This window comes from Leptodactylus fuscus, chromosome 9 (genome assembly GCF_031893055.1).
Source record: "Leptodactylus fuscus isolate aLepFus1 chromosome 9, aLepFus1.hap2, whole genome shotgun sequence".
Classification (NCBI taxonomy): Eukaryota; Metazoa; Chordata; class Amphibia; order Anura; family Leptodactylidae; genus Leptodactylus; species Leptodactylus fuscus.
In genome coordinates this window covers 21663672-21686435 of record NC_134273.1, presented here as the reverse complement: position 1 = coordinate 21686435, position 22764 = coordinate 21663672, and the positions used below count along the sequence as shown (strand labels likewise).

The 22764-nt window shown below is 44.3% G+C and overlaps 1 protein-coding gene and 1 non-coding gene across 2 annotated transcripts in view; both read left to right on the top strand.

Moving 5' to 3' along the window:
• COP1 (COP1 E3 ubiquitin ligase) overlaps nt 1–22764 on the top strand; it is a 133656-nt gene that overhangs the window by 97106 nt on the left and 13786 nt on the right. Inside the window, exons 16-18 of the mRNA XM_075287108.1 lie at nt 1046–1163; nt 1996–2120; nt 3253–3413. Of these exons, the coding sequence (XP_075143209.1) occupies nt 1046–1163; nt 1996–2120; nt 3253–3413 (404 nt within the window). The remainder of the gene's footprint in view (nt 1–1045; nt 1164–1995; nt 2121–3252; nt 3414–22764) is intronic.
• On the top strand, nt 15453–15588 carry LOC142219014 (small Cajal body-specific RNA 3). Its single transcript, XR_012717533.1, has one exon.

Here is a 22764-nt window from a genome sequence, read left to right as displayed (position 1 = left end):
CACGGGGAGAACATACAAACTCCTTGCCCTTGGCGGGATTTGAGCACCAGGACCCAGTGCTGCAAGGCTACAGTGCTAACCACTGAGCCACCGTGTGGCCCCCCTCAAATTGAGGATTCTTGTGATGCTTCATCCTCATGGTCGTCCATCACCAGGCGGTGCTGTAAGATGCCGAGCTGTGCACCATTCATCTTCTCCATGTATTCTCCTATAACATTGATTCTGTGTCCATCACGGCATTCTCTTCTCACTGCCCTATATTTCCTTCTTAGAACATGTCCACCAAATGATCACCTCTTAGTAAAAGTCCTCTGTTACAGCTTATACGTGGCAGATCCGCCTAGGTCTGGTAATGGATCACCCCGAGACAACAGAGACGCACATCATGTAGCCGTCATGGAGGGAGAACAGGAGCGATAATACAAATGCCATTGCTACTTCTCTTATATAACACTCTGTTCATTCAAGATCTCACAGCTTTATTTTCTAACCAGTCCTGATGGATAGCATTGCCTGTATCGGGATCACACATGGTGGTTGGAACATGTTACGAGGACCACTTGATTTTGCAGTATCTGCTCCTTCTGTTCTCTTACCCGCACATTGTAAGAGGGACCAAAATGGGTGTCCTGATCTTATGGAAACCAAAGCAAAGTCCCGTTCCTCCCATTACCATATTCCCGTCATCTCTGTTACTATGTGTTCCTATGGGAGTTAGTCCGTCAACCCAGTCATTGGAGTGCATGGGCCGGCAGCCAAGGAATTGGGTTCTGCGTAACCTGACCCTTCTCGTTGCCACAATCAATCACCACTAAATAGCCCGCACAGCCCGCCGCGCCATACTAACAAATTATCCCATCGCTTATATTGCCAACATCTGCTAATTTTGATTTGTTGTTACAATTTGCAACCCCGCACATAAAAAATGGATGTACACGAGGAATCGATGGAAATGTAACCTTATTAATATAAAAGGGAGCGGGTCTGGCCTCATTGTAATACATGCTGTGGTGTTAACCCCTTTCTCTCCTCTCCATTTCCCCAGATCACTGTGTCCACTATTATGACCTCCGCAACACTAAACAGCCCATCATGGTGTTTAAAGGACATCGCAAAGCTGTCTCTTATGCCAAGTTTGTCAATGGGGAGGAGATAGTCTCCGCGTAAGTATCTTTTGCACTCGGCAATCTGTTCTCAGAGGTTTCCGCCGTCTTTGGGCAGGATCTGTAGAGGTGATCTATTTTTTCATGAATTGATGAAAATGAGTGACTTGGGTGCTGCAGTGCGTTGTGTCTGTGCATTGCAGGCATCATCAACAATTAATAGGGATAATGCCTTTGAGTGGCCTTCCGAGCGATGTGGAGACCCGCCGAACGGTTTCTGCACTTTACACTAAAGTATAGCCGCGTATTACTTGGCTGCAGGAGATGGCGGCGAGCTTGATGCTAATTACCAGTATACAGAACTTGTGTCGTCCCGGTGTCCGAGGAGATCGCAAGGCCTGTCCTCGGGGGCCGCGGATCAAGCGCATTCAGTTACATAAGCACAGTTATAGAGGAAACCTAGGAATATATTCACTAGATCCAAACTCCGCTAGATTGACAGGTCTCTTGCCGTAGACTAGAAGGGACAGACCTGTCAGTCAGGCCGGAGGCTAGCATCCCAGCGGACACGGCTCCCTGTGCCTGGTTCTAAAGCCATGTTTTGTTTTTTTTTCTGAAGCATCGCAGTATTGCAAAGTAAAATGTAGGGGACAGTTTATTAAGACTGGTGTATAGCATGACCATTTTAATGAACGGACGCTCCTAAATTATAGGGAGGCGAATACAGGGTTACATAGTGCTAAGCTAAACAATCCCTCGAAGAACTTCCAACATTGGATTCTTACATCTTTATATAGGTTCGTGTTCAGATTATTGTGGCCACTTGTTGCTTGCCTATACTAGTCATTATCCTTTGAAGATTGTTCCCTGCTCAGCCTTCTGTATTTCTTAGGTCAACAGATAGCCAACTGAAGTTATGGAACGTCACCAGACCCCACTGCCTGCGCTCCTTCAAGGGTCACATCAACGAAAAGAATTTTGTCGGTTTGGCGTCTAATGGAGATTATATTGCCTGTGGTCAGTATTGGATTAAATGATGATTTAGGTTTTCAATGACTTTATTCACACTGCACAGATTTACTGTCTTCTTTGTATGTGCATTAATATTCATTTTCTTAATTTTATTATTTTTTTCCCCCACGCACTGATCAGCCGCTTGATGTTCATATAAGCACGTGAAGCGAGAAGGGTTGTTGACGGGCTGAATCAAAGTTAGGACTAGTTCACACGTGTACATGGTGTTGAGGATTTTAGTCAGGAAAAAATCAACTCCGGACATTGTCCGGTGGGTTTTGATGATTTTGGACGCGAGTCAAGGGGAGACGGAAAAACCGCCCCTCAGTTTTGGTCGCAGTTTTTGCCAGTTCCGCGTCTAAAAACCCTCAACGCATTTTTTCCAGCTCTCATTGACTCCCATTGGTTTTTGCAGGTGGAATCCGTCATGTAGCTTCCTTTTCCACTAGCGGAATAAAGAACACTACATAGGACTCTATTGTATGGAGGCGGATTCCACGTCAAAATCCAGCTCATTTTGCCCCGTCTGAACATAGCCCTTATTGTATACCCTCTCCTACTCTTCACCAGATTTCTTAAAACCCTAGACAACTCCTTTAATTCTGATTGAGCAAGAACTTCTGTCTCTGTCATTTATTAGCACTGCCCTTTTATGAGCAAGACCCGACCCATTAACCATTATTTCTGATTTGTTGCCCAACAAACTGTCTGCTGCTTTATTTTGGTCACAACAAGCTACTCCCTATCCCCACGGGGTGGTGGAAACCTGACTACTAGGACTGCCAACATGCATAAGACTGAAGCTACAGGTTGGCGATACACACTGTGGCTCCATTCACCGCCATGGGAATCACTGGAGATAGCTGAAGGGCAAGTCTTGGCTGTGGCTGTGGTTCCCATTACAATAAATGTATTTCCAACCCGCTGTTCCAGTCAAACTGAGGTGCAGGGAATACCAGGATGTCGATTTTGCGTTGGATGTGCCGTAACTTACACGCTGACTGCTATGTATTTTACCTGTACGAGCTGCAGAACTTTTACTGTCCTATATGTGAAATTCCCTGTATTATTCATTTGGTCCATTCTCGTCCATGTTTGAGCTCATATTACATCTCTCTCTATTATTCTACTATAGGAAGTGAAAACAATTCCCTCTACCTGTACTATAAAGGTCTCTCGAAAACCCTTCTGACTTTCAAGTTTGACACTGTTAAGAGTGTATTGGACAAAGATCGCAAAGAAGACGACACCAATGAGTTTGTGAGCGCTGTGTGTTGGAGAGCTCTTCCTGATGGGGTAAGACCATTGGACACCATTGTACTTTCCAGACTTTCCGAAAGTGTTTGTAACGTGTTTACCTGTACTTTAAAGGGATTCTATCATTGAAATGCAATTTTTCTGGGTACCACCTTGGAATAGCCTTAAGAAAGGCTATTCTTCTCCTAGCTTTAGATGTCTTCTCTGGGCCACTGTTCGGTAGAAATCCGGGTTTTCTTCGGTATGCAAATGAGTTCTTGTGCAGCACTGGGGGCGTCCCCAATGCTACGAGAGAACTCTCCAGCGCTGCCTCTATCTTCTTCTGGAACGGCCTCTCTTCACGTCTTCTGGCGCTGGCTTCAAACTTCAATACTGTGTAAGCAGCCATTTACTTGTGGCCGGCAGGCATGCGCAGTCGGCTTTGCCCTAGGCCCGAGGCCTAGAAGTTTGAAGCCAGCGCCGGAAGAAGACGCAAAGAGAGGCCGTTCCAGAAGAAGATAGAAACGGCGCTGGAGAGTTCTCTCGCAGCATTGGGGATGCCCCCAGTGCTGTTTGAGCACTGAGGACCTCCCCCAGTGCTGCGAGAGAACTCATTTGCATACAGGTGAAAACCGGGATTAATACCGAACGGCGGCGCAGAGAAGACATCTACAGGTAGGAGAAGAATAGCCTTTCTTAAGACTATTCCGACGTGGAAGGCAGAAAAAATACTATTTTAATGATCCAATCCCTTTAAGCTTACAATATGAGACTCAGAAAAGCAGTAATGATCATTAAAGGGAGCCCCTTAAGCGCCTCCTGCTCTGGTATTGACAGTAAGACGTCTGGTGAGGATATAAGGCGGCAGCTCCACGTAGCAGACACTTTCTGCCGCAAAACAGTGAGATGGAATTGCATCATAAACTCTTGTGAATGCAAGTGGAAGGATTCACGCGGGTCCTCAAAGACCTTCCTTGTCCTCTTCCTAGACCACCTCACCGCTGACCCTCTCTAAATACATAAGCAATTCCATTCTGTCTAGAAAAAGATATAGTCTTACCTTCATGTTCTTGTCTGGCACCGATGACCTTCAGTATCCTCTTACGGCGGCGTCTTCCAGCAATAATCGGGTTCACACAGCTCCCTTAAACAAATGCGATGAGAATTGTTCACCGTGCTAACTCCACGGCCATCACCGCACAGAATTTAGATCAGTGCTGGGTAATAGATGTGGAGAGCAGAGCGCGATTTTTCTTATTTTTTTGTTTTGTATGATTGTTTTTTTTCGTAGCCCCAGCGCCGCCAATAGCTCTTCTTTAAACAATGGGAAAGGTGTTGGTGCACAGAGCCGGGTACGACTCCGCATATTAATTTCTTCTCCGGCCTTCGTCCTCGTTACGATAAAGCCGAGCAAATTGCCGGCTGTTTGTCTGAAAGAGTTCATTACTGCAGATAAGGCAATTGAGAAGGGGGAGGCGGGAGCGACGCGACTACTAGAAGTACCATAGAAACTAATATCAGAACTGAAATCACCCAGCACATCCAGATAAGGGAGCGCAAGCAGAAAATTAGCTTTGGGTAAAGGTTAATGGCGGTGTCGGCTGAGATGGTGGAGCCAGAGGACACTCACATAGGCATTGTCTAATGAATTAGGCCTTCCTTAATGGGCAGAAAACCTGGAAAATTGGCTAAAGGGGAAAAATAATTAGATGTTCGGCTGCGGTAGAATGTTACATGGGTGCATTCGAGAAATTACGTATACTGCAAGTGGTTTTCATATCGGGGTATATTTTTATGCATTTGTGGGTTTGTCTATTTAGATTAGAAGGATAAATGTTGTAATACACGGCCTATGGATCTGTATGCCATAAAAAGTAAATCCCCTTCAGTAGTTTCCCACAAAATCTCTGTACGGATGGCTGGTAAGGCATGCTAGCGGACAATAGGAGGCGCTGTCACCGAGAACTCAGGAGATCCTCAGCCAATATGGAGTGAACAAGATTTGCTCTTCAGCAGTCTAGACTTCAGCAATGCAAGACGGCGACTGTAGTCTGCTGTCTACATGGGCTCTGCTGAAGCCAGGATTCCATCCGGGAGACATGAGGACCCCCCCCTCCCGAACAGAATACCGAACACAAGTGCAAGCACTGGTGCAGTAAAAGCACACAGACCCCATAGACTATAATGGGGTCCATGTGCTGGCTGCCAGATCTCCGCAGGGGTCATGCGAACAGGAAGGTACTTCACTATCTAATTTCCTGTCCGCATGATTGGTGCATCCAGCACACGGCCAGAACACGCTACAGCCGCCTTTCTAGGTTCTTTCCCAAATGTAAGAAAAAACGCCATAAAGGCAAGCCTCATGCGCAGGACTGCGTGCAGTGTTCAGGTCACTACATTGACATGTACATGTATATTGAACCATTGACCCAACATATTCTGTTGTTCTGATCCGTTGGAAGACCAGGTCAATTGACTAAGTCTCCAGGGACTCTGATGCAGATGTGAGCCCTCCGGAGAGGAGCTTTATTACTTCTGACAAGCCATGGCTGGCAGCCAGTGAGGAAGGAGTTGGCTGTGGGAATCGAGTGAGTCGGTGGTCTACCTGGTGCCCTACTTTTACTTCGTACTGTGGATATAATATCTGTGCCCACCTTAAAGATGTTGTACTCCAACATAAACTGATCATCTATCCACAGCGATAAATGTCTGAAGTGGGAGGGGTTGGTCCAACCATTGGGACCGCCATTGATCTCAAAAACAAGGATGCAGGGGTCCCCCTGTTGAAATGGGCTGCGTGCTGCCGGTCTGTTGAATTTTATGGGACTTCCATATACACCTGCAGACTGAAATGATACTTGACCGCCGCTCCATCTATTACAGGGAATCCCGTCCTTGTAGTCTGTGATGTCTCCAGCAGTCAAACTTTCCCGTGGATAGGAGAGAAGTCTAGTATCTGGTTCTACTTCCTTTACAAAAAGAGAGGTCACACTCTTGCCAAATCTATAGTGCTGTTTGAGTCCAGGCAATGGGAAGAGAGTCATGCCACACTGTTATGCCCCAACAAATCTCCTCCTCCGCAGTACGGCCATGGCGAGCAGTTTGGTAGCGTGACCTTCACCAGCTGCCCCATTTTGAGATTGGCTCTGTTGCCCCCTCTGTACGGCGCACTCCTTGTATATAAAGAGCGTGATTTATTTCCCTACCTCTATAATATACAGAAGTTATGTGCTCCTGTGCTCCATACTTCATAGATATTAGGATGTGCATGGAGATTAATTAGAGCGATGTGCAGAGTATTGGGGTGAGGGCTCGGTCACCCTTCCATCATGGCTTTTTTTGCCTTCACCGGTTAAACTTTTCACCTTGCTTCTCCCCCACCCCTTATTCCATAAAGAAAGATAAAGGATAAATCTATCACCATCCTTATACATGACCGGTCTAAAGGAATACGCACTAAAATGCTCCCCATCAGCTAGAATGGCAACGTCTTAGCCGACTAAGCTTGGAAGGGGCTCAAAAGTCCCTTTAACATTAATTTATAGCAAAACAGGCAACGGGGAAATAAGCGGTGATTTATTAGTGATCAGCGTTGCGGTCCCCAACAGGGATATCTGCGTATACAGCCGGCGAGCCGCTGACATTTACAGAAGAACAGACACTGCAGACTTGTGTTCCTGCTCGGCCAGATATTCTGTGAGCACGTTACATGCAGGTATAGGGACATCATGCTGTATACTTTTATATGTTCTGTCGACGTGACGTTGAAATGTTTATGTGAATGTGCTGTGTCCAAATCAAAAAAACACAAGGACACGGACTCTCGTGCCGATTATTACCAGCTGGAAGTGAATGTCGAGTCTTCCTATAGAATGAGGGAAGACGGAGATCTTGAATAGAGTGAGGATTTGATACAGAAAGTGTCTTGGGAAAATATTACTAAACAGAATTTGCTGAAATTAGAATATTTCTAATGCTGAGATGGGAATAACACGTAGGAATAGCCTTAAGAAAGGTTATTCTTCTCCTACCTTTATATGTCTTTTCCGCACTGCCATTCGATAGAAATCCGGGTTTTCTCTCGCAGCACTGGGGGCGTTCCCTATGCTGCGAGAGAACTCTCCAGCACCGCCTTCATCTTCTTCAGGAACGCTCTCTCCCTGTCGCGCCTTCCGTCCTGGCTTTCAGTCTTCTAGACCTCGGGCAGAGCTGACTGCGCATGCCCAGGCCACAAGAAAATGGCTGCTTACACCAGCTTACTGTGTAAGTGGTCATTTTCTTGTAGCCCTGGCATGCGCAGTCGGCTCTGCCCAAGGCCTAGAAGATTGAAGGCCAGGACGGAAGAGGACACAAGGAGAGGGCGTTCCTGAAGAAGATGGAGGCGCTGCTGGAGAGTTCTCTCGCAGTGCTGTTCATCTTCTCTGCTTCAGTTTTTTTTGGCTTTGATGTTTACCTGTAATCTGAAGAACTTCATGGTGAATGTTAGGGAGACATTCAGTTAGGGGCGATGTTGGGGCCCCATAACTGTTCTTGCAGGGGGGGGGGGGGGGGGTCTTTTCAGACCTTCAAGTATAATGATCCGAGGCCCAGGAGAGATAAGAGAACATAAAGAGTGTTACTTACCTCTCCCACCTCCAGGCAGGCTTCGGGCCTACGTGTATGACGTCCCTGACTTCAGGCCATGTCAAAAGTTCGCCACAGGGCCCCGCCATTCGTAGTTACGCCACTGTTGCCTTCTATATCTATTTTAATCCTATCTGATGTATATGATGTGATTACTGAGAATATGGACTTTGTTATGTAGATTATGAGCCCATATAGGGCTTACAATGTACATTTTTTTCCTATCAGTATGTCTTTGTAGAATGGCAGGAAATCCACACAAACACGGGGAGAACATACAAACTCCTTGCAGATGTTGTCCTTGGCAGGATTTGAACCCAGGACTCCAACGCTGCAAGGCTGCAGTGCTAACCACTGAGCCACCGTATTGCCCTGAGAATGGGTTACGTTATTGCCACAGTTCCTATATACCAAACACCATACATAACATTTATTACCTTCTCACCTCTGTTACTTTTTGCAGTCACTTCTTGTCGTCACCAATTTGGATACAACTTGCAGGTCATCCAAAGTAAAGTGATAATAAAATCTTCCTTAAAACCGCAGTTACTGTTCATCCATGCATTGCACCTAGAATAGGGTTAGAAACAAGCAGGCAAGGAAGCCGACCCTCCTACAGACAGAGAAAAGCAGCGGCGGCTCCTAGCATGAAAAGTGCTGATCAGGTAAATTTGCAGCCATGGGTATTATACACCTGAGTGTAGAGAGAAGCCGCTTCTTGCTAGACCTGCACTTTAAGACTTGTAATTCAATTCTTTTTTTTTAATAGGAAATTTTTTATCTTGAATTTTCTCACCAATGTTTTACTAGTTCACAACACCTTCCCCCCCCCCCCCCCCCTACACACTTGTACAGGCAAATAGAATAAATCATTCCCAGACCTATACCACGGGTCATTACGTAGGGATCAAAATCCTACCGCGCTCATGCTGTACTTATTTTATATACTGTATGTCGAAAAATCCATAGAAGCGGCATCTGCTGAGGCTGCTGGGTCGCTGCGTTTTATGCGGCCCAGAACATTAAGCGGATAATTACAATTGGGGCTATTAAGAAAAGATCACATCTGTTTTCAGTACATGCAGTCGCAACGTAGTGAGGAGATCACCGTGTGCGGAGGGGGAGCTTAGGAGTTGGTCAGCGAGTACATCCCTGAAAGACTACGGCACAATACAGAGTCAAGGCGTAACGTGTTCACCTAAAATCAAGAGATACGATTGCTGATATTTATTTTTCATGTTTAACTGCTTTTCTGCTACATACGGTATTAGTTTTAAGGAAGTGGGGGGTTTTCTCATATGTTGTCCGAAAGACCATCCCTTCATTGGTCGTTGGCTCTTCATTGTTTTTCGTTATCCTTTGATCACCACCTTCAATAAGTCACGTGATCACAATGTGGTGTGTTTTCTAGCATAGGTTGCTGTGCAAACAGGAGGTCTCTCTGTGCTGCCTACAGATACGATTGACAAATGCCAGGATCCCTCAGTGCCATTGCCTCTCACACCTCTCAACCTCCCTGCCTCGGATATAATCTCTTTCCTACATCCCCTTCTCTTACATACTGTCACATCAGTTTTCCTGTAGGGAACCAAATGCATAAAGTTGTCACTTCTTCAGAGACCAGGAGTGCAATGATAAAGTAAGCAAGTCCATTCGGCAGTGTTATACGTCTTCCCTGGCTCACACGGACTGTCTGCCATCTGTGAGTGTTATTCAGTGTTTTCCTATGGGATGCAGCTTCAGCCTGTTTCGCCTACCTCATGATTGTGATTGATGGGTTTCTCCCTATCAGCTCTTACAAGCAGGTGGCAGCTCTTACAAGGAGAAACGGAAGCAGTAGGTATAGAAATACACTGGAGATTTTGCAACATGAGTCAAGGGAGTTTTCCAAGTAAATTACATGTCACGACCCTATCTCTTCCTACTCTTAAACCAGGGTAAGTGCATTGTGATGAGAGAAGCCAGAGATAGGAAATGTAGGGTGCACAGGAGACTTCCTTAGGAAATGGTGTGGAGAGCTTGTATGGCACATCGACTAAAACTGGTATCTTCAAGGAATATACAAGAAACTCCTTTTTTTTTTTTTTTTTACAAGTCCCTATTAGATTCAAATCTCCCTTGTAATGAAATTGGGTTTCTATACTAGACAAGTATTGCATGTTGCATGCATCAACGTATATTCATATCTGCGCTAGGCTTCCTGATGTTCGGGCCTGCCTGGGAAGCTGAACCGAGAGCTGGACCGCCGTTTTAGCGTTTACACTGTGCAGGACTTTTCTCTCCACCAATTCTCAGTGATTTCTGCATCTGAGTCTCCAATGGAATCTCCACCTCAGATGTGAACTTAGCCTTACAAGTTGTGATATTTGTAAGATCCTCAGTTGTTCTCCAATGCAGCAACAGTTTGCAGACCTGTCTATGCAGAATAAACCCCTCCTCTCTCCATTCTACGTGTGAAGATGGAAAACGACCGCCGCTACACGCACGCTCTGATGCAAGTAATATATGGAATGTATCTAGGGACGGGCTTCCTTAGTAACAAGAGTGAACTGCAAATTAGCTGGAAGGGAGACATTTAGCGACAGGAACTTTAGAGGTTTTTTTAGGCAGAAAGCAGCAACATTTTTATTTAAAGTGCATCACTTTGGTCCAGAATCACGTGCTCTGTGAAATGAGACTAAATTATCTGAAAAGTTAGTGACAATTTTGTGGGAAAAAAACAAACAATAATAAGGTTCAAAAAAGATGTCAAGGTCCAACCTTATAAACCTACAGGGTAGCAAAAACCACCGAGACGGATGCCGATTGCCACAGGGGAATAGCTCCATTCAGATTCTGAATATGGCATTTAGTATAAATCCCTGGATCGGCCTTTCCTCTCCACAAATCTAGTTCCCATAACTTGTTAGATTATAATCCTCTGTACTGTTTGTTACAGGTTAGGATATATCCATGTACTGGAGAAAAGACTCACTGGCTTCATATTCCAAAGTATAGGAGACCTGGCAGAAGTGACGTTTGTAGAGCCTTTCATGTTACACATCTGAGCGTTGGATAGATCGGGCTTTGACAGCTTATTTTTGTTCTGTCACGTTAAACCATCACGTTGATTTCTTATATTATTTCACGAGACAGCTTTCCCTTCACGCTAATGATATTTACTTCTTGCGCTATTGTTTCTCAGCACTCAGGCAGCTTCCTTTGTCAGACGTTAACCATGAAATATGTATCTGTGATAGGAAAACCTCCCCTCGCGTTGGGTGTAGTCTAATTCCGTCAAGGAACTCTGCCCTGTCTAATGAGTTCCATAGTGTACGCATTACTGATCAATGGCTGGCAGACTCCCTGGGCTCGTACTTCAGCAATGATTGATTTTATCCTTATTACATTGGGATATTGTTCACCCGTACACACCTCCTACTCATCTGCTACAGTCTGCGCCATCGTCTATTCACCAAATAGAAAGAGGACTTCAAGAGGTCTCCCGTGCAGTCTGCCGATTGCAGTCCTCAATTAGACTAAAATATACAATGCCTATACAAAAGAAGACATTTTAGCAAAATTAACATGTTAGGTTGGTGCAATTGTGGTCCGAATGCAAAAGGGGCAATAGCCACAGGTAAGGGTGCATTCAGGAGGATGTACAGGATCAGCTGGGAATGCAACTAGTGCGTATGTCATAGTAGCCAGTGGTTTTTGTATATCACAGTATTGCCTATACAGTGGTGGATTTTCAGACTTCTACACCCATCGTATTGCAAAGTATACCGTAAACATACACTGCAAAAACCATGCAAATGCACCGTAAAGGTGTTTCCAAATATACCAGCATTGTGATAGGATATTAATACATATAACTATTAGCCCAACTTGTATATTTCCATTGCTTTCTCTGGAAATCTACTGCTCTAACTAGACATTAGACACCCTAAGACGTCTAAGGAGCGTCGGTAGATTGTATAGCTCTGATACATCACCATTTAGGCTACCTGATGATTTACCTTACAAAAATCTGACCACCTAAATCCCATACATGGACATTATCATTTGCACAAACCACATTCCTATGTTTAAATTAAAAAAAAAAAATCTTCATTAGTAGCATCCTGCGTATTTCTGTGGCTTAGTCCTGCTGCAGATGGCACATTCAGTGGGGCCAACCTTTGTGCAGATCCACAGCACTTCAAAGTACATGTCCAAGGCCAAAATCCAGGTAAACCTTGTATTTCTGATATGGATCTTCGAGTAAAATGCAGCATTATTGGTCATGTTGGCGTCTCCATCTTTTCCTTCCCCAGGGCATGGGTATTGACATGCCAATCCAGGCTTTGCTTCATTGCAAGGTTTTTTTCTGCAGTTTTTATAGATTGAGGCTGAATTTCCTAGTACAATTCCTGTCCTCTCATGAGCATTTTTGGGACCTCTTTCTTTTCTCTGTAGTTTCTCTTGCAATCATTCAGGTTTACTTTGTTCTTGCGAATCTCATTTGTAAACGTGCTCTTTGGTGGCCATAGTCTCTGCTATATATACACAGTCCAGTCATATTAATGTGACCACCTGTCACAATCCAGAATAGCCACCTTTGGCAGAGCGGACCGCTGCGAGACGTGCAGGAAGAGAGGGGATGTTGTGATGACGGTCACTGGGATGTTGAGCCATGCCGACTCCAGTGCCGTGGCCAGCTGCGCTAGGTTACGCGGTTGAGCATCCATGGCGCGAACAACCCGACCGAGGTGTTCCCACAGATTCTCAATTGGGTTCAAGTCCGGGGAATATGCTGGCTGCTGGTGGGAGTACGGTAAACTCATCCTGGTGCTCCTCGAACCACGCACATACACTGCGAGCTTTATAACACGTGACATTGTCCTGCTGGTAGATGCCATCATCCTGAGGAAAAACATTTGGCATGTAGGGGTGAACATGGTCCGCAAGGATAGATACATACTGGTGTTAATCCATCGTGCCTTTGACAATGATGAGTGCACCCAGATGGCTGATGACATGTGCCTTCTGCCATTGGTTATTTAACGTTGACGTCAAAAGTAGGCGGACTTTGTACATGCATACGTACAGGTGCGGCCATCCGAGGATCCATGATGTCTCCTGAATAAGTGCATGGTTTTACATAGACACCCACTTCATCTACAGTATTTGGTTGCTCTTAGAGAAATCACGTCCACCCATTTAGTTAAACCTAATCTCCCATCTTCCTTTGCTTTACATCTCTCCTTACAAGTCATCCGGCTATAATGGTAAGCATTTAGCTCATCATTTCTTCGGATAGACTGAAGAGTCACACGCGCTCTTTGACAGCCTGTAATAGCTGTTCTCAGATTTTCAGTCTGTCTCTGCATTTCCCTAGATGGGAACATTTATAATTATCTAATGGCATATGTAATTTACCTGTCCTGTATTTAGTTTGGCCTCTTGTCTGACTCCTTCATTTTATCACATGGGGCACATTAGTCTAAGGCGGCAGCATATTGGTAATTTCTATACCTTCCCGGGATGGAGGAAGTGGTTAACACAGCCTTTTTTTTTTTTTTTTCCCCCCCACTCTCTTCCTCTGACGGTTATTGAAGGTTGCCGAAGTGCCGTTGTCCATCTTTTTTATGGCTGGCACCTGGAGAGCGTGATTAACCGCGTCTCCGAGAGCATGGCGTAATTTATTTATCAGAATATTGCACGACAACAGGGGAAGCAGAGGAGATACAATGTTAAAGATGTGCTTTGGCATGAAGGTGGCTGAGCAGGGCATGGTCAGATGATGACATTCCGGTCTGAACAGATATATATCGCCAAGTGATGGGGGACGAGGCAAGGCAGAACGTCAAGGTACATCTTGGCATTATAGCGCCAGAAGATGAAATGCGTTGGCAGCTGAGAAAGCTATTGGATCACTCCTATAGAGTATCCAAGTCAACGGGGATGTGTTATTAAGGATGTTCTTTGGCAGAATAAGCAACATTAAGGTGGCTAAAGAGCTCTTGGAAATACCTTCCCACAGTTCGGAGTAGATGGGTATCAGTATAATAATTTTGTATGACTGGTTGTACGGCGCGCTGTGAACGACGGAGGTCTTGTCAAGTACACTTAGGCTGTAGGTAAACGCAATGTAGTGCTAATGATTGTAGGTATGGATGTTTGGCTAGAATTGGGAGCAATTTGCAATGTGTAAACAGGTATTGAGTGCAAACATTTTCTCCTTTGCACACCGTTAAAACCTCCATCCTATAGCTCGGTCTGTCTTGCCTGGTTTAGCAGCAGGGCCTTCTTTATTGACGGAAGATTTAGGTTACGTTCACATCTGCATCAGTTTTCATTCGGAGAATCAGACAGAAATCCTTTAAGGCGAAACTTTTTCAGCTAACATTGCCTGGGAGAAATGAGTGGACACCCTGTGGACCCCTTTATAGTCAATGTGGTCCCTCAGTCATTAAGCAGACGACCTATTTGGATTTTCATTCTTCTGATCACGCCATGGACCAGAAGACTCTTTCCAAGGATGGTGTCCCTTCCACTACAGACCAATAACGTCATGTTCTTTTGTCAATGAATGATTTTGAGCGGCAATACCAAGTAGACTCTATACAACGTACAGTGCTGTGCTTGGTATTCAATGAAGAGGATGCAGAACCAGATGATCTGTGGGTCTTGGACCTCCATTGGTCTGATATTGAAGACCTATCTTAAGGATTGGTCATCGATATTCCAATCTCAGAACCCCTTTTGAAGGGGTTTTCATTATTCGTATATTGACTGCCTATCCTTGAGAGAGGCCATTAATATCTACCAGATTTGTGAGCGAGACTCTGCGCCCCTCTGATAATAGATTTTTTACACCACAGACCTATAAGTTTACCAGTGAATGGAACAAAGGTAGCAGTACCTAGACATCCGGTCTAACGTATTGGGATCAATGAAGAGGCTGTGGTGAACACCCTTCAGATACCTGATCGAGAGGTGCCACCTGATATATTGAGAGTAATATGCTGATCCATGAAAATCCTTTTAAATTGCATTTTTTTTTCCATCAAGAGTAATTCAAGAGAGCAGCAGGGAAGATGAAATTGTATTCCCCATGGGCTCTCCAATATGATCTACAGAGTTCAGGTGCAGTTCATGAATTGGGTGAATGGATAGAAGTGAAGGGTTGTCTTCGGGAGCTGTAGGCACATTGGGATACGTATATGGCCCACTGTCCAGTGACCGCATATACACAACACTTGTACTCTGGTAATAGATATGGGGGTTGTACATCTTTCCCTCTATATAGGTTTTCAGGCCCTTCCTTGTGCCACAAGCCTTGAGCCACACCTCGCCCGTACCATTGTGTGAATGTGGGCAGGACAGGAATGCTTTGGCCCAACAGGTCTATTATAACTTTGGATTCTTGACGTTATCCACTGGATTATTAGTCTTCTATCACTGTCACATCCGTCACACACCATGCATAACAATACATGAAGTGTAGTATGTGGAAGCCGAATGTCTCCTCGTGTGCAGGTGAAGTGTCTGCTCACGGTCTCAGGCTTCCTATAGTAACGTCTTGGAGATCTCTGTCTGGCTCTGTACAGTGCACACTGAGCCGGATCGTTCCTCTCCATACACCCCTCTCGCTGATACATTTGTGTAGTTAAAAGGAGCAGCACAGATCAATGCGCCAACAAGAAGTAGAGGGCACAAGTTGTTGTACCTAATGGCGCATTACTAATGACTAGCTTCATTGTTTCCCCATTCTTTTGTTCTTCTATTATTCGGCGCTTAGTATTGTGTGAGCGGCTTATTATCTGTAGTGGAAGTCGCTATTAGCAGTCCACAAAAAATACATTTTTATACATTTACCAGTCGTGGCTGAAGGTTTTGTCACCGTTGTAGAAAATGTTCTAGAATTCAATACGGAAATTACAACCACGTCAGGGATGAGAAGCATTTATTTTTCATTCCAAAAAGGGTTAGGGCACGTTCACACGGGTCAAGAGGGGGCGGATTTTGGCGCTGAATCCACGTCAGTATTTGCCCCCTCACAATGGAGGCCTATGTAGACCACTGCCCTTCAGGCAGATTCTACTAGTGCTGACTCTCCGTGGACTGCTAAAGTATCAGTAACACCTGAAGTCCAATGGACCCCAGACTATATTGGAGTCTGTCGGGAATCTGCCATTTTAAAAATGAAAACAATGGAAGTTGGTCTTCCATGCCAGACTTTTTCCTCCAATGATTTTCAGGAAGACAGTGGGACAGAGACTCCGGCGCAGATGTGAACGTAGCCTTAAAATAGTATTCCCATCTCGGCCATGTTTGAGATTTTTCCTTGGGATTTACCGAAATGTTAGTAAATGGAAGTTACGGGAACTAGCATGGCAAGCTATGAAGTTTCCATTACTTTAGGGGTTCTGGAAACTACGTAGAACAGCGGTTTGGTCCCAAATGATGTCACTTGAATGACCGATGCTGTCAGACATTGCTTCGTGGCCCCAGTCTCCTAACAGATTATGTAGTAGTCACTGGGAGGTGCCACTCTCTTGTAAACCCGTAGGATCCATTCCATACATAGCCATTATCTCTTCTCTCTCTCCTACTGTTTCCTCTTTGTTGTTTTCCTCTCCTCAGTCACTCAACTATAATCAAATTTAGGAATTTGCTTTGCGTGAAGTATTTGGAAGATGAAAAATGATTAGTACCTCGAAGGAAGGCTGTTATCTAGCAAGAACAATCTCTAGTTTATATTGTTTTCTTTGTCCTTAAGGTGTTTGAGTGTTACGCACTGTGGGGGGTCATTTCTGCAATGTTTTCCTAACTTCTCCTCCATGGTAACCACTTTCGCCTTTATATCTTCCAAACGGAGCCCATTTCACTTACACTGCTTAGTCTGGTCTAAACTTTCAACAAAATTGATTTTTCTGGAAGTATTTGTGAGTTTATTAAATTTTGTAATATACTCTTATTAATGAATTTTGGCTCCTTTGTGTGAAATCCTGCATGGTAATCCACTTCTTGCCGCCCTTTATTCTTTTCTGTACACTTCTGGTCACTAAACTACAGGGGTGTACGGGTTTTAATACTATAGGGGTGTTGAGGCTTTGGGGTGTCAAACCTAGAATACTGCTTTGGGTGTCCTATATGAAAGATGAGATGAGATTCTTGTTCTACTTGTATTAGGGCCTAGTCACCTCTTGTTTTAATAATCTGTTGAACAGGGCAGTTATACAGATACAAAAATTGAATGTGAATAACGGATGCAAATAGACGGGCCACTGTTCACATCGAGTCATTGAGCCAATGTTTAAAAAAAAAAAATAATAATAATAATAATTTTCTATAGGTCATAAAACACTTCTGTGTCCTAGAAAAAATGGACAGAAACTGATCTGTCTCTATTTAAGGCTCTATTCAAATCACGTTTTTTGTTTGTTTTTGTTTTGGGGTTTTTTTAATATAAAAGAACATCCATTTAGTAGGTAGAAAAATCTCTCCTTTCACATGAGACCAGAAGCAGTGGTCTAAGTTTTATAATGCCCAGGATAGCACTGAAGTGACACCACAAAGCCTCAACTTCCCTGCATTATTAAAACTTGCGAGGAACAATTTCAGAGGCAGGGGTGTACGGACACCTCTGCCTCTGAACTTGTTCCTCAGACCATGCCTGTGATAGTTCCGCCATCTCAGCAGCTCACTGAGACGCCATATAATGAGTGTGTTGTTGGCGTCGATGATCTGCCTGCTCCGCGTTTTGGCTGCTCTAAGAGCCACTTGACACCTAGCTTCCTAGCCTCCTCAGTTCGGCTTGAGGTGAAGCCTGTGACTTCTGGCTACCTTCCTAGCTCTCGTTTTTGAGAATTTTGCGACAAATTAGATTTCTGTTTTCCTGGCATGTTTAAAATTCTGAAACTGCGAATTTGGATTTAAGTGGGTTTTCCCATCTCAATGTCTCAGCACGCTGCCTGTAGTGCCTGCTTCTCACTGCCCGTATTTGTCTCCCCCCTCATCCCTCTGGCTGAACAGGACACAGAACACTTCTGCAGATCAAATAATATGCAGATGCATGTTATCTGTGTGTTACATAGAGAGATCACAAACCTGGCTTTATCAGCAAAGTGCAATAAGTCTGAATTTTCCTACCGGGTAGAGCTGTGTAATATAGTATATGAACATAAATTCATAACAGTCGTGAAGCCATGTCATTTAACGGGATAAAAAGTAGCCGATGTGTTAATCCAGGTTACAAACTATGTGCCACATTTCATCCAAATCCGTTCAGTTGTTTTGCATGATTAACAAACATACAAACTTTGACATGTATACATTTATAATATTAGTAAAATAAATAAATAAATATAAATAAATATATATAATATATATATATATATATATATATATATATATATATATATATATATATATATATATATATATATATATATATATATATATATATGTCTTTTATCTGGCGATACTGAAAGATCACTACGCACTCCTCTGATTTCTTACCCAGCCTGAGTAGTTCCACAATAAATGGAAAGCTGCAGGTTAAAGATCGCTGCTCTGGAGGAATAAATGACAGCTTGTGGTAGTTCTGTCATTGAATAGAATATACGTTATTAAAAGTTACTTGCTTTCGAAGTTGCGCTGTTGGAGTTGCCCTCATACCCTTGAATGGCTGAAGCTTTTAACCAGCGCTGAAGAACGTCGGATGAATGCCACCTGCATAATTTACTAGCCAGGTTAATGCAGCCCAGTTTATCCTCTAACAGGGGGGAAACATTTTAACTATTTAAGAAGGCAGAGCAGTTTGGGCATTAAAGCTCGGCTATATTATTTTTCATATTTTCCTTCTACATGAAGATATGTTTTTCTGACCTGGCCATGTGAGGGTTTGTTCTTTGCATAATGAGTTGTATTTTTAATTGGTACAGTTTTGAGGTACATAAATTTTGACTTTTATTAATTTTTTTTAAGGGATTTGCATGACATTTTATTTGATTTTTTTTTTTTTTTTTTTTTTAAATGATGTTTATTGCTTCCGGCCGGTGCCTCATGTGGGGCCACGTTGACCCTGAATGCATCCAGGCGGAAAGTTGGTGGAAGTGGATGAAGTGCAGCACTTTGCTATCTCCGGCGCTCCCATTAAAGTGAATGAGCTCACCAACCTTCAGCCTTCCTGCCTACATTCAGCATGGTTGCACTCAGGTTAAATGTGCTAGGAAGCCATTGATTGGTCATTACAACCTCTCCCACCCCTGATATTTTCTCTGTGGGTCGACCACTGGGGTGAAATAAGGGGCCCGTCCCCCTTCAACCATCCGGACCAGGTGATGGATATTGATCAATGTACCTTAATGGAAGGAGTTTTGGCCTTGGATCCTCGCTGTGTGATCAGATCCTGTGCCTTCTACATCAACGTGCCAACCTCTTACGGCACTGAGCATTCACTATACTCTCAGGTCGATGTAATAATACAGCACAGCGGTTAAACACAAACACAGACGCATACATTGGACCTCTACCAACCTTGAGAATGGGGGTCCAGAGTGTGTCTTCATGAATGAAGCAGCGAGTATGCATTACTGCAGTTAGCACCCATTCATCTACACGGTACTACTAGATTGTGAATCGCAGCTCTTGGCTTTCTCCTTCAATCCTGTAGAGCTTAATGGAATTAATGGAACGCGTCCACTCTTCTCCTCTGCCTCCCATTGTCCATCCTGTGGATAGGGGACAAGTGTCTCTAACAGGACAACATGGAAACTGAAATTTTTTGATGCCTCCCTTGTTAACCCATTACCAGACCAGGTTCATTGCGGCCTGTTGTGCTCCCCTGCGGATGGAGGGATTGGTGCCAATATACTAGTATAGTAAAGGGTTATCCTCTGATACAACACAGTCTAGTAGGTTTGGATAACACCAATAAGTGGATGAGCTATTACTGGGGCCAGATTGTTTTGGCTGTATAAACGTCTAATAGCCTTTTACTAGCTCTCTTAGCAATATATGAGCGAGATTTATGTAGCGATGCATCTCCATCCGCGTTTCACAGGTGCAGGCAATTAATTGCTTTTATTGGATTTTTGCGCGCCGTATTCCGTGATGCCAAGTTGCGCAATTCCTGAATCGGCCACCCCCCGAGTCTTTTGGACCTGGCCTGTGGAACAAGCAAGCGATGGTTCTTTTCTCTACACGTGTTTGCTGCGCTGGCTGTTACGCTCCGCTAGGAACATGATGACCTGGAATCCAGATAACACTGTGAAAGCTGAAAATCTCTCCCACGAAGCACCAACTAAACAGCGCGTTTCTTGACAAGCCTCAGCAAGTATTGTTTTATTAAAAGGGAAGAAAATCCATGCCCGTCAACAGCGAGGAGCAGTTTCTTGTCTCTTCCTACCAGATAAAACCTTCCCGCTGGTCTGTACACTAAGTGACTCGAAAAGCGAGTGGGAGCAGAGGACAATTGCACACATTATTGTTTTGTATATACTGTAGCTGCGGAGACCTGTGTACTTCAGGAGACAAATGGAAAATGCGGTTGGTAAAATATGCTACCGCTTGGTTATCAATCTAGGCATGCACATGTAACATTGCAACACAACATGTGGTCTAACTAGCGCTGCAGGAGCTGCATTGTCTGTCTGAACCATGCTGAAATCTAGGACATGTAGGGCAAGGGAATAGCCGATGTGTATGGAAGGAGCTACTTACCTGTACAGGATTGGAATTGGCTGTTTGCTCACTTCTAATATTTCCAGCGGCAAAGTTTTTGGCAAGTGGTTCATCATATGATTCCTCGTCCCGCTGGTCCCGGTTCTTTGCAGCATAGAAAAGGACCGCTCGGCCAATCCCTGATAGGAAATCACAAAGTATTTTCACTAGTATATTTGGGTCGAAGGACCTTTTTTCGCTAGCACCACATATAATTTTAGAGTGTGCGGTACCATTGACTTTTTTTTGCTACTTGATAGGAAATCACAGTCTGGATCCCAATCACTGCTAACGTGGGGTCACCATTGTGTTTAGTAATAGGCCGAGCGATCCTCTGTCGGGCCAAGTAGTAGTAACTAGCAAGGAAGCCATGGAATGAGCCCTTTGTCAAAATGTTTCCATTCTGGAAAATACCATTTAAAGCAACTCGTTTTGCGCCGTCTGCCTTCTTATAGTTTATGAACGTTATAGAAGAGTTCCCCTTTGAGTCAAAATGGAGCTCTCTCTGCACTGGGCCAGATCTGTCCATATCTCTGACAACCAGTTTAAAGAGAACCTGACACCAGGAAAGAAAAACCCAATGACCTCAATTATCTGATAGGTGCCTTCACCTTCAGCATTTGTTCTTTTTAGTTATCCAAATCCATTCAGCTATTCCAAAGATACAAGACCTGTAAAGGGTAAATTGTATAAACACGAAGTCTATGGAGGTCCTAAAAATGCACCGCTCTGTACTGTATGGGGTCAATTGGATTTCTTAAAGCCCCATTCACAAGACTGTACAGCAGGTGTCGGCTACCCTCGGCACGCCAACATGCTCCATTCAGTTCCATAGGAATTCTAAGAACAGCAGAGCAAGTATGCATGCTGGGAGTTGTAGTTTTACAACAGCCGAAGATTGCCTACCCCTGTTGTACGAGAGAGAACATCAGACAGACCAAAGTGAGGAGGACACTTTAGGATTACCTACCCAGTATACTATAAGTGACGAGCTGTGTTAACCAATGAACCCTTTTGATGGTCGGGTCTTGGCACTTAGCCAGCTTACTGTGTGGGTGGCCATTTTCTTGTGGCCTGTGGGCGTGCGCAGTCGGCTCGATCCGAGGCCTAGAAGTTTGAACCCAGCTCTGGAAGAAGACGCGCAGAGAGGCCGTTCCTGAAGATGATGGAGGCAGCGCTGGAGAGTTCTCTCGCAACATTGGGCCCGCCCCCAGTGCTGCAAGATAACTCATTTGCATACCGGTGGAGAAACAGAATTTCTACCGAACGGCGGCGCAGAGAAGACATCTAAAGGTAGGAGATTTTAATGATTAGAATCCCTTTAACCTTAATGTAGCAGATGATAAAAAATAAATTAAGGCGATTAAATAAATTATGGTGACTAAAACGGTCAGAAGATGTTCGCAGTCTTCCCTCTTTCTCCAGAAGCCTCCGTGCGCTCTAGAGCTTTCTCTACATTTGCGTCTCCGAATATTGATTGCTAAGAAGATCGTAAACCGCAAGTATGGCGTGTGTATGCACGGCAAAAGCAGCAAGCCTAGGAGAAGGCTGTCATTATCGGAGAGCGTCACCTGTAATATCCTTACACATCACACTGTGGCTCCATACTTGTGGCCCGCTAATGTCAAGTACAGCAGTGCACCCAATAGAGTGTTCCTTAATGGTCCCCATTTGCATTTGGTCTCCTAATGCTTCAAGCTGTATTGTAGCGGGATCGGATGCATCAATTTTATTTCTACGATTCGTTTTCAGCCATCACATAGCAGCTTTTGTCAGATATGACTGAGATGTCAGAATATCCTTGGAGTTCTATTAAGAAAATCTAGTGCAAGTAAAGCTGTTTCCCATGCACTAGATTTTAGAGATTTCCCCCGTGGCGTCTGGACTATAATTACTAGATAACCGGCACCCATGTCTAAAGCTTCCTAAGCTGAAAGGTGGATCTCCCCTCAGGACGCCGCCTTGGCACAAATATTTCCACTTAAAGCACGTTTTGGATTTAAGGGAAAAAGAAAAAAAAATCTGTTAGGATTTTTGCTTCTTTAGTGGCGAGCTGCGCGGCACAGAGGGGGAGTACACCAGAGAAGGGAAA